Raw genomic sequence first — 12,698 nt, 5'->3', positions numbered from 1 at the left:
TGGGGAAGAAAAATTGGTTGCTTGTATATGAAACTGCAACAGTTAGAAGTAAAACACTGGTTTCATGGATATTTTGGTAAAACACTGGAAAGTAGTAAGTAAAATTGAAACACAATCATGTGCGAAATTTATTACAAACTGGTGTACCATGAGGAAACCAAAGCATTAACATGGAAGAGTTCTCATACCACATTCTGCCATTGTAAATACTTCCAGCTTCTTCCTGCGTGAAATGTACTAAGAGTTCATGACCATGTGCAACTATGGAGAAATTTAATGCTATGTTCGCAAATTTTTAGTTCAGAAGTAATATGCAAATATGTGAAAACATGCGCGTTCATTGGTCTAATATGTGGAAAGAAGATAATAAAAACGGAAGTAAGCAAGCATTCTTGCCAACACGACTACATGACAAGCTTCAACTCCAAACAAGCTTCTTATATTGTAAATAAGGGCATGTAAAAATCTCAGACTTCTCTGAATAGGGTTGTTTGACAATTCTTAATAATTGAAGATTATCATGTGTTACGTGTTAACACACACAAAAAAAAGTATGTGTTAGTATAGGGGAATATGATTATCATGTCGGAGCTTATTGTATCGATAGACAAAACACGACGCTGTTACATAAATTGCCAGCCCTACCTATTGGTCCAATAAATTACCTGAACTAAAGAGTGTTTTCAGATAGGTAGATGGCAGTGATGAATAAAAATTGGACACAAGTCACACAATAGATGCATTTCACAGGAAATGAGTTTTGACTGGGGGCCTGGTGCTATTGGCTGAGATAGATCTTACAACTCTTTTATCTTTTGAGAAGAAAAGGCAGCAGCAGAGTTATCAACTCACAGTGGTAGAATCGAGGGATGATCAAGGCGAACAGACACTGGATAAATGAACATTATTTAAAATACTAAGGCCCCATTTGGTAGCCCCGATTAGCCCAAGATAGGAAAGGTATCTGAGCTAATTGGTTGTTTGGTATCCTCGATTTACTATCACGAAAGGCCCGAGATAGGAAACTGGCCCGTGCAAAAAACATTGTTGACTTTATGTAAACATACCGGCCGCTGAGCCTCCGATTCATATCGGGGCTTGAACAGTGACCAAGTTTAAATCTTCCTCAGCCAATACTACCCCTCTCCTCCGTCAGCCTTTCTCTGCCTGTGTCATTATTTGTAGATGTACTTTTTGTCTCTTTGTATAATTTCTCTTTTTGTAATTGATGGAATTTCTTGAGGATGGAATATTTCTGTTTCTATAATTTCTTCTGTGTTGGGGGCTGCGGAGAAGAGAGAAGATGGAGGTTTTCAGGGTTTGGGTGTTTCGGGTGTTGGGCAGTGGGGAAGAGTTATAAGATGGAATTTTTCGGTGGGGGAAGGCTTCTTCGGGGTCGGTGGTGTTGCTGGAGGTTTGGGTTTGGGGGTGAATCATTTTTATTTTGTTTTCGTGGAGGTTCAGTGGAGAAAGAATTGGGCTTTCAATGAGGGGTTCCAATGAGGGCTTTCAATGAGGGGTTCCAATGAGACAGAAAAACCAGAGCATTGGGGATTGAAGAATTGCAGTAAAAAAATTGGCTTTCAACGATTGAAGAAAGAATTGTTGGGTTGGGGGGTCGTCCAGTGAGTAAAAGAAATGGGTGGGGAGGGGGTTTCAGTCCATGGAAGAAATTGTAAGGTTAAAATTGTTAAGAAACTGGGTTGGGGGTGTCCAGCGAGCAAAAAATTGGTTGACCTTTTTTTTCTTATTTATTTAGATTATTTACTTAAGGTTAAAATTGTAAATTGTTTACTTAATCTAGATTTTAATCTTTCATTCCAAACAACTAATTCATGATATTTGTATTTTATATCTGAACAACAAAACACAAATACATGATACCAATCTCCCCTTATCTACGATACATATGTTAAGTTTTATCTATCTTGACTTATCCTAACAAGTCTAAACATGCCCTTAAGATACCAGGCAAAAGCCGACTTGATACTAAACTAGTTCCATGTTTGGAACGATTCAACAACTAAACTTAAATACCGAAAGGAAATATAACAAATGTAGGGTTCCTAGAAGGCCCTGATCCACACTAAGTCCTAATTCAACTAAAGAACTAATTCAATCCCCTTTATCCTAATGGCGATAAACTCTAATCTGCAGTTTGCTAACGGTCCACATAAAACCTATGTGAAAAACGAGCTAGAACATGATAGAGTGAAGGGATTGTGATAAATGAAGAATAATGAATAGAAAAGAAATCGATTGAATAAATAAATAAATAAATAAAAACAATAAGAAACCCTCCTCAAAACAAGGCCAATCCTCAAACAAGGCCCTACAGCAGAAGCTGCTCCTAAAACAAAGTAATATCCTGAATGAATGAACCCTAGCTCACCCTATTTAAAGACCTAAAAACTTGGAAGCCTAAGTAAATAACTTGGAGGCCACACAAAAGCCTAATCCATTTATTCTAACCCTAAATAACTAAATATATTAAAGAAATAAAAGATACTACAGCTAATAATAAACTTTATCAGAACATAGAAATTTGCAATAAGACCAGAGATACTCATCACTCACTTTTTCGATTAAAAATTTTCTTGCAAAAAAGTCCCTTTCTTGCTTTATACACCCGACAGTGTACTCCTCCAAAACTGATAGAGATGCACATAGCATTAACCTAGGCACTGACAGCTCAATTTGAAGAATAATAGTAAGATACATTAATTATCACAGAAATGCACTACAAACTTTCTTTCTAGTGTGCTCTAGTATCTCAATCGGCCTTTACTAATGAAAAGTCGTCCATGAAACCTAAAAAAGAGGACATATCTGTTCATACAGAAATAGAGGCGGGCAAAACAGTACAAAAGTTTAATACAAAACTGGGGCAAGATTTTAGCAAAGCACATTAATAGAGAGCCATCAAATACAAGTTCCGACCAGAACAACACATGAAAATGTATTTTTCAAGTGGATTCTACAAGCTACATTGTCACAATTGGTCATCATGCTTGTGACATGAATACTTATATATTAGATGACATAAGAAGATACACTTTTGGTTTTGTCTATGGTAAAACATATATAACAACTTGAAGTGACGTTCTGTGTATAGATTTTAAGTCAAAGAAACTTGTACTCGAATGATGTAATGTTTACCAAGATGTGAGCTCTTGATTAGTCTCCCTTCCCCTTTAAAATTACCCCCTTCTACATATTTTATCATTCCTCTTTTTCACAATCAAATCTATTAATTAAATAAGACCACAATCTTGGCATACAATGCAATCCTCTTTCATAAATCAAATTGCATCACCTCTTCTGAGCTCCTAAATTATCCTTTTTCGCTATACGCTTCAAACCATTTCACTTATTTAGCCAGGGTCAGGGATCGTCTAGAGATCAAACTAACCTAACCTGAGGACACTCCTCCGAGATACTTCTCAGACAGCTTAGCAAGACAATTGAAACAACAGAATGCATGTTACTCCTATTTTATTTTCATGTTATGTGTACTAACTAACAGCATAGCCAGATTTATTTCAAATTTGGACTAAATAATTAGCATACAATTAGCTTATTAGAATGTAAGAAACCAAAGTTCATGTTTCCCCAATTTTCTTTAAACACATTAACATAAAATTTGGGTGAATACAGATGCAAAAATAAATTAATTAACTATAAGTGGGAATGCTAAAATAGACAAAATTTAACAGATATGCAATGTTCACACATTTTTACCATACATCAATCTAAATAAATTAATGAACTTCTATTTATATATGCCCGTTATGAAGGTGAACAATCATTCCACATTCCACATTATTTTTAACAAACTCTTTCAGGTTAAACTTGAAAAGAAAATTCACGGAAAGCATTGTACATGGGAACATACATTGATATATTATACTAATCCATATAGGATAGGTTCGATAATCTTCAAATACAAGATCTAAACAGAATCATAATTCAAATGAAGAAACCATAGAAAATCACAACATTAATCTTGGCTCAAGAGAAGGAACAGACAAGTAACGTGCTAAGATCATTGGCCATAACCAGCATTCAGAAATTCAAATGCACACCGATCGCCATTTCAATAATTCTACCGAGAGAGCGCAAAATTTGGCAAAACAGAAAAGAAAACACACCACTCTCAAACAACATAGCGCGAGAAAACTGACCTTGAAAGATTATTCATCATCGTCAAAATGTCGAATCAAGCATTAGCGGTTTTAGGGATGAGCGGAATGGGCTGCGACGATCCCACCTTCAACTGGGCCTCGCGCTCGCGGATCTTCTGCATCTGGAGCATCCGTTCCATGACGAGCTCGTACTCACACTTCTCGTAGGAGTGTCGTTCCGACCCGCACTTCCACGGCAGGTAGAGCTCCGCCTGCCGGCATTTGTTGAGGGGGATGAGCAGATGGGCGCACTGGTCTCTGTAAGCCAGCGGCACTTTCGCCTCCACCATCTCCTCCTGCGTCGCTATCATCTTCTTCGATGAGCCCGGGGCCTCCATTGAAGGAATCAGATGGTGAATTGAATTTGTAGATTTGGGGAATGGGTTTCGTTTGATTTCTGGGAAATTTTCGATTTTGATCTCGTGTGTTAGGGTTGCTGATGCTTTTGGGAAAGTAGAAGTAAACTTTTTTTCTTTTCTTTTTTTTTGTTTATTACTCCCTCCGTCCGCCAAAATTATGTAAAATTGCTTGGGCACGAGATTTAATAAAATTGGTGATGATTTTGATGTAGTGGAGAAAGGGTCCCACCACTTTATGAGATGTGTGATTGAGATTGAATTTTTAGTGGGTTTTTTGTAAATAAAGAGTGTTAGTAAGGATAAAATATTAAAGAGGATGGTGGGACCATTGCCATAAAAGGAAAGTGACATAATCTTGGCGGACGCCAAATATAGTAATTTTTACATAATCTTGGCGGACGGAGGGAGTAGCATCTAAAAAATACTCGTAGAAGTAAACTTTTTTTCTTTTCTTTTTTTTGTTTATTAGCATCTAAAAAATACTCTCTCAATCTGGCGAATCTTTAAATCAATTCTTTTCAACAGGAGAATTAACAAAATAGTTAGTGTGTTAAGTGTGATAGGTGGAAAAGTGAATAAAGAAATGACTCAAGATTCGTGGGACGATCGAAAAAGAAAAGTGATTCAAGATTTGTGGGATGGAAGGAGTACATAAACTCATTTGTTGCTTAAATTAAAGTTGATGTGGCAAGTCGAAATATCGACATGTACTCATCGGACGTTTTAAAAAATGACTAAATTGTATAGGACATCTCTAAATGACATCACATCTCTAAGCTTGAAAATCATAGGATTTTATAGAGTTCGAATGTCTAGAAATTAAATTTGTGATAAAATTGTTATATTATTAAAGTTCATGTATTTTTTTACTCCCAAAATTTAAGTGCAAAACCAAACCATCCCCAAAATTAATGTATTTAGGCATTAATAAGTATTTTTTTTTTCGTAAATTCGTGTAGATGTCAATTTGTAATTTTTATTCCACTACGTCACACAGGGGCGGTTTTGAGGGTGTGCGGGGTGGGCGACCGCACAGGGCCCCGAAAAATCGAGGGCCCCCGATTATATATAGGTCAATATATTTATATATACCTAAATAGTTGAAAAATAAATAACTTCATTAAGTAGCTTGGTAGAAATATGCTCTCTCAACATCTTATTGATGCAGGTTTGATTCTTGAGAGTGTCATTTGTAAATTTTTATTGCTTGGGCCTTTGGGGCCTTTTTCCTTAACCACCGTATTATATGTGTATATAAGACTTATTCATAAACTTAATAAACAAACTAATTCTTCTTCTTTTTTTTGACGGAATAAACAAACTGATTCTAGCTAGATAGCACTAAGAAAATCAAATATATATATATATATATATATATATATATAGAGGGAGGGTCATGTGAGAATGATATATTTTTGTGACACCTAAGAATTAATCCTAGCCATCTAATTTGTGAATCTAACGGCTGGATATGCTATTCACATTCAACCTATAAATATATGCTTAAAGGGTAATTATGTATTTCATCAATTCACCAAATCGGTTACTTTCCTTATTTCATGCAAATGATATCACATAATTATGGTATTTTACATGTTGGTCAAACAAACATATCTTTGAATCTAACCCACTAACTCACGAAAATATGATTGTGATTTTATCTTTTATTAATCAAAATTTCAAAGCCATTTAGAACATGTAACTTACGCATAGTTTTAACAATGTCTGACGAAGGTTAGTAATCGGCTGTTCATGTCTTAATTCCATCATCATTTGTTGCTTAATTATTTACGTGGATCTCAGTTTTCTTTTATATTCTTTAAATTGTTTTGTTTTCAACACTTGAATTGTAATGTTTTAATTCACTTTGAATGTTTTATGAGTTTGATTCACATAACAATTACTAAGTTTGATTTAAAAGTGAATTCCACTTTCATGTTCTTAGTAATCGGTTGTTCATGAGTTTGATTCACATAACAATGTTCTTAGTGTTCATGTGAATATAAAAGTGAATTCTGATTGTTCAGGCAACAAATGAGGATGAAAAGTTAAATCAGACTGAGTTTGATTCAAGTGTCGAACAACAAAAGTGAATTCTAATTGGATTAAATGTTTCATGAGTTTGATTCTTATTTTATGTAATTTTAAATACCTTTATGGTCATTCGAATATTTTTATCGGCAAAGTTGTTCAATCACTGCGTATAGTTTTATTCAGCAAAACAATGAATGTAATTATTCATGTTGTTGTTGCTCATATTCATGTTATTCACACCCCAATCATATTCATGTTGTTCATTCGAACACAGTAAGAATCTCAAAATAGATTTATTCACATGAACAACATCCATGCCCATTCTGTCTATGTTCACATGTTTAAGTGTTGAACAATGGAACATATTAAAAAATTTCAACATATATTTATTCATAACCACATGTGAGCAAATTAGAACAACCAACATGCATAAATTAGATTCCAATTGTCAAATGTAATAACGGGTCTTTGACCTATAGAAAAATGGCCTAAAACATAAAAATTGTTTAATGTCTAACACTTATTCATGAAAATTGAGTTGTATCATCCAAGCAAGACGTAGTTAGCATTGAAGTTGCTATTCTTGCACAACTCCAGATAATGTGCAGCCGCATATTTCAGCAGCTTCCCCCTTACATCATTGAACTCGCAACTCAAAATTGTGCCACAATATCTAACTCGCATACGGCTCATATGACGTGGAGACAATGACGACATTCCACACTTCCAACTTGTTGAACCATCTCCCATAAAAGTCTCCAAATGGCGCATGAGGTATAACCCTGTGAAAAATTAGGCATAGTAATGAAAAATCAATGTATATTGAAACATGAACAAATCTCGAATTAAACTCAGAGCAATATTTATATTCGTTTTTAGCCATGCATAATGATGAATATTTTTTCTTACGCTATATTCATCAAACATTATATACATGAACAATTCAAAATACTATTCAAACGTAATATATTCATAGCTATAGTAATCAACGAACAACTCCATAACATATTCATGTTTACACTAAATATTCACACAAGTACAACGCATATCCAAATTATATTCATGCACAAAATGAAACGAACAAATACTAGTATTTTTTTTAAGCGCAAATACTGGTATATTTATACAACCAAAAAATCACTCATGAACAACTCACATGAATAAGGCTTGCTTGTATTCATAGTTATACTCCTAGCATATTCCAGACATGAACAACACAAGTTTATATTCAAACTCATTTTATTCATGGAAGAAAGAAGTCATGAACAAAGCAAACTCCAGATTCAAACCCATAATATTCATGTCAAATATCGAACATGAACAAATACTTTCATGAACAAAACATCTAAGCACATGAACAATAAAATATTCTTCTTACGACAATGGCCCGAATAAGCATTTTTCCCAGTGAAACCCGACACTGTCTGCATCTGCACAATTAATTAAAATATGTTCGTCGAAAAAATCCCCTTTAAATTAAAATATCTCTGCGGTAAACAATTCCTATTTACGTCGCCGGAAATCCACAAAATAATATTCAGAGAGGTGTAAAATACATACATTCATAGAAGATGAGTCGCCGGATGTTGGATCGACCAACCTTTGACCTCCGCGTCGATGAACAGCGGCGTTCTAAGGATGAGTCGCCGGATGTTGGATCTTGGAAAAACTTCTTATTCCTCGATAATGGCGGACGAATTCTATGAGGAAGAAGGGGTAAATCTGCGTTTTAGAAGGGGCAAATCCCAATCAAGTTTTCACCTTAAGTCAACAGTAATTTAGGGATCTAAAATCTTGCCTTTTTTATTCACAAGAATAATTACTTATTAGCCCTTTTACACAAAATTCGGTTGTTACATTATGGTAGGTGATTTAATTTTTAATTATCATCTATTAATTAGAACCATTGGATTAACATTAATCAATGGTGTATGATTGTTCTTAGGTGTCACAAATTCCTAAATTCTCACTTGATACCAACCCTATATATATATAGGGGGCCGCTCCAATGAGACTCCCTAATTTTAGTGAGATCTAGGGCACGATCTGGTGCGTTTATTTTGTCAATCCTATGGCTGATATTGTATCTGGAGGGTGATTTTTTTTCGCAGGGTTTGAATCCTGGAGGGAGCAGAATATTTTAAATTTTGTTATTCATCAGTATATACTGTTTTGTTCATCAGTATATACGGCCCTGTTCATCAGTATATATGTCTTATTCATTACGAATTTTTAAAATTTTATTTTTCATCAGTATATACATCTTGTTCATTAGATATGTGTTTTGTTCATTAGTATTATACGTCTTATTCATTGTACTCATGTTACACGAAAAATAGGGGGTCTCACTGGAGCGCGCCCCTATATATATATATATATATATATATATATATATATATATATTCTTTGGGGCCTTTTCCTTAATTAAAAGCGTGTGAAATGAAATCAGACAATCAAGTATATTTTTAACCAAAACTATCGTTCGGATATATATATATATATATATATATATATATTGTGATACATTTTTAACTATAAAAAAGGGGCCAATTTTAAATTTTGCACCAGGCCTTCCGTAGGTTTGCCCCGCCCCTGACGTCACAATTAACATCATATATAACATGATAACATCATATACCTCACATTAAAATGTACTATATGACAATTCACATTATAAACTCTACTTTCATTAACGTATATTGAGTTGTAATTTACATTAGAGCATCCACGTCGACTGACTCGATGGAGTGATTCGAGTAAGCTAAGTGGATGAGTCGACTGATGTAGCCCCCTTAACTAGAGATGTGACTCGATAAGATGAGTCAAGTTCATCCGACTTTATTTCTGGCGCGTATTTACACACGCCAATATTAGAAAAAACAAAAATATAGAATTTTGATTTTGAAAATGGCAATTGTCGACTTCAGTTTTTTAATTTATGTTTAATTTTTTTATATGTTTATTTTTAATTTAATGTTTAATTTTAAAAAATAGTTATTTATATATTTATTTTAATTAATGTTTACTTTTTAAATTTTATGTATTTTAAATTTTAGTAATTTAAATTAATGTAATTTTAATTCAAATAATAGTGTTCTTTAAATTTGTGTCTTTAAAATTAAATGAAAAAGGTCAAAAATCAAAACTAATTCTATAGAGTTAGCAGGATGAGTCAAGCAAATGTAACACTTGACTCATAAGTGGTCTCAGACTAGGAAGCACCGGTACGAATACGATACGAGACGAGAACAAAAATACGTCAATATCCCAAAAATCACAATACAAATACGTTAAAAATACGTTTAAATTTTTATAATAATTTTATAAATAATATTAATATATATATCATAGAAACTAATTCATAACCAAATATAACAAATAACTACTTAATTCTTAAAACTTAGAAGTAAATAAATAAATAACAAAATTAAACCCACCCCTTACCTACACCAATCGGCCACCCAAGTAAATAAATAACATAATTAAACCCACCCCAATATACCCACCGCCTACCATCTGCTGAATTAGAAATTTTATTGAAGAAAAGAAGGAAACAAAAAACCCCAAACGCCGGGGACAAGCAGCGTCAAAACCTCAAAAGCGAGGGAAACAAAAAACAAAAAACCACATTGGATGAGCGGAGGAGAAGACTTCAGAAGTTCCGGCCGAACCATCACCTCCAAGTCTCTCGGCCCAAGCCAACGACACTAGGAAAACCAAACAACAAGACCGCCAACGACGCACCAGCTCACTAGCTCCCCATTCTAACAAAAGTAGAATGAACGTCCTCATGCACCAGCTATGAGATCTCCGGCAGCGAATGATACCAGAAACCTTCATGAGAGACCGAAGACGCCATGAAATCCGCAACTTTATTACCTTCCCGAAAGATGTGAGAACAAATGATATTAAAGTTGACGACACCCTTAAGAGCAGCAATCCAACGTCCACGGAAATGCCACGGCACAGGGGAAGCGCGGTTGTTAAAGATGTTGACGACGTAAGTAGAATCCGACTCTACCCAAAGATTAGACCAATTATTGGCAGCAGCTCTTTCCAGTATAATCAAAAGCGCCAAAAGTTCTGCTTCGAAGGGGAACCCAGGCCCCGCTGAGAAATGATAGCACGCTATCACCGAATTAAAAGCATTCCGAATCACCCCTCCCGCATGCATGGTAGTCGGTTCCCCCCTGATGGAACCATCAATATTAGCTTTGAGCCAAAGCGACGGTGGAAGCTTCCAACAAACATCCACAGTTGCCGGAGGTGGCCTTGGATTGCCCGCGACTTTCACACGGTGAAGCACCTGCAACTCACTAACAGAATTCGCCATATAGCCCAGTCGAAAGTTGCTCGAAGTCTCTTTGAAGGAGAGGAAGAGCAGGCTGATCATCGCCTGCCTTGTCGGTTGTATATCATGAAACACCATCTTGTTGCGAGCAGACCACAATCCCCAAATCAGCGTGACAACTCCAAGCCTCCAAAGGTTGGTCACATGCGCGCTAGCTTCAAATCTCATGGCTTGAATAATCAAGCTCCCCACATCATAAACCAAAGGCACTTCGACCCCAAACCAAGAAAAGAAGATGCTCCAAATTTCCTTCGCAAAACTACATTCCCAAAAAATGTGGTCGATGCTTTCTGGTGCTTGGCGACAAAGCGAGCAGAAGTTTGGCCCGACAAACCCACAACGTCGAAGAGCATCAGTTGTAGGCAGGCGCCCCAAGATCACTCTCCAGCACGTGATCGAACGACGAACCAGAATAAAAGCAGCCCATATCCATTTACCCCAATCAACAATCGGATAAGAGGGAGCAAGATAATCAAACGCCAAAGAAGCCGAAATCTCGCCGAAACGCGAGTGAGTCCAAGCCCTATCATCGATATTATTAGCAAGAGGAACGGAGATGATATCAAAGGCCACTTCCGGGAAGGCTTCAATAAAAGAGTCAGTGAAGTGCCAAGTATCCTCAAAGTAATAATCCGACACCCGTTGAGAAAGAAACGGGAACATGTAATGCGGAATATGCAGCTTATCCACCAATTTATAGCCTAACCAGTTGTCGAGCCAAAATAAAATGGAGTCGCCGTTTCCCAGGATACAGAAAGTATAATCCACAATCTGTTGCGTTGGCTCTCGTACACCAAGCCAAATAGTAGAGGAAAACCAGCGAGATTTCGCGCGAAGGACAGGAGAGAGATATCTTTGACGGAAAAGCTCAAACCCCAAAGATTGCCCCTTCAGAATCTGCCAGCATAAGCGAAACATGAAGCTACGGTTTATATCTCTGAAGCTTCTAACACCCAGCCCGCCCATAACCTTAGGCGCACAAACCCGATGCCACGCCACCGAAGATCGAGCAGTGGTCGTGCTGCAACCAGTCCAAATAAACGACCTGCATGCATTATCCAGCTCATTCAAAAATTTCATTGGCCATTTATAAATAAGCATACTGTGCATCGCCGTACTTTGAATAATAGAAGAGACCAAACAAACACGTCCAGCCATAGAAAGATGAAGACCTTTCCAACGAGAGAACTTTGAGAGAATAAAATCTTTTGTCTTACGAAGCTTTGAGATAGAGGCCCGTCCCATGAACATCGGCACCCCAAGGTATGTAAACGGAAGCGAGGCAGCTGCAAACCCAAGGACACGCTGAATTCGCCGCTTTCTCGGAGTAGAAACCCCTTTCCCAAAATAAATGGTCGACTTAGCAATATTGCAATGTTGCCCCGACACGCCAGCATATAGCTTTAAAATAGAGTTAATCATCACACAAGATCTCCTTGACGCTCGACAAAAGAGAAGAATGTCATCTGCATACAATAAGTGTGAAGGGAAAAGCAGCTGTCGCGACATACGCATCTGAGTAATAAAGTTATTTTCCGCCGCATGAATGAGCAGTCTGCTCAAGACATCTTCCACTAAACCGAAAATGATAGGGGATAACGGATCTCCCTGCCTAACTCCTCGACCACACTAAAAAAATCCGTGGATCGTGCCATTGAACATAATGGAAATCCGGGCAGAATCGAAAATAATTTGAATCCAATTTCTGAAGGTAGCAGGAAAGCCAAAGGCCTGTAACACCACATCCACAAATTGCCAGTCCAAAGTATC

General features: G+C 36.5%; 1 protein-coding gene across 1 annotated transcript; it reads right to left on the bottom strand.

Annotated features, from left to right (window-relative positions):
* LOC130996217 (NADH dehydrogenase [ubiquinone] 1 beta subcomplex subunit 7) lies at positions 1-4,674 on the bottom strand. The gene is made up of 2 exons (XM_057921730.1): positions 4,185-4,674; positions 1-223 (listed from the first exon to the last, which is right to left on the bottom strand). The coding sequence occupies exon 1, from the start codon at positions 4,520-4,522 to the stop codon at positions 4,220-4,222; it is 303 nt and encodes a 100-aa protein (XP_057777713.1). The 5' UTR covers positions 4,523-4,674; the 3' UTR covers positions 1-223; positions 4,185-4,219.
* Positions 4,675-12,698: the final 8,024 nt, after the last annotated feature.

This window comes from Salvia miltiorrhiza, chromosome 7 (assembly GCF_028751815.1).
Source record: "Salvia miltiorrhiza cultivar Shanhuang (shh) chromosome 7, IMPLAD_Smil_shh, whole genome shotgun sequence".
NCBI lineage: Eukaryota > Viridiplantae > Streptophyta > Magnoliopsida > Lamiales > Lamiaceae > Salvia > Salvia miltiorrhiza.
Note: the sequence above shows the minus strand (reverse complement) of the source record. Positions and strands in the feature narration are given on the sequence as shown.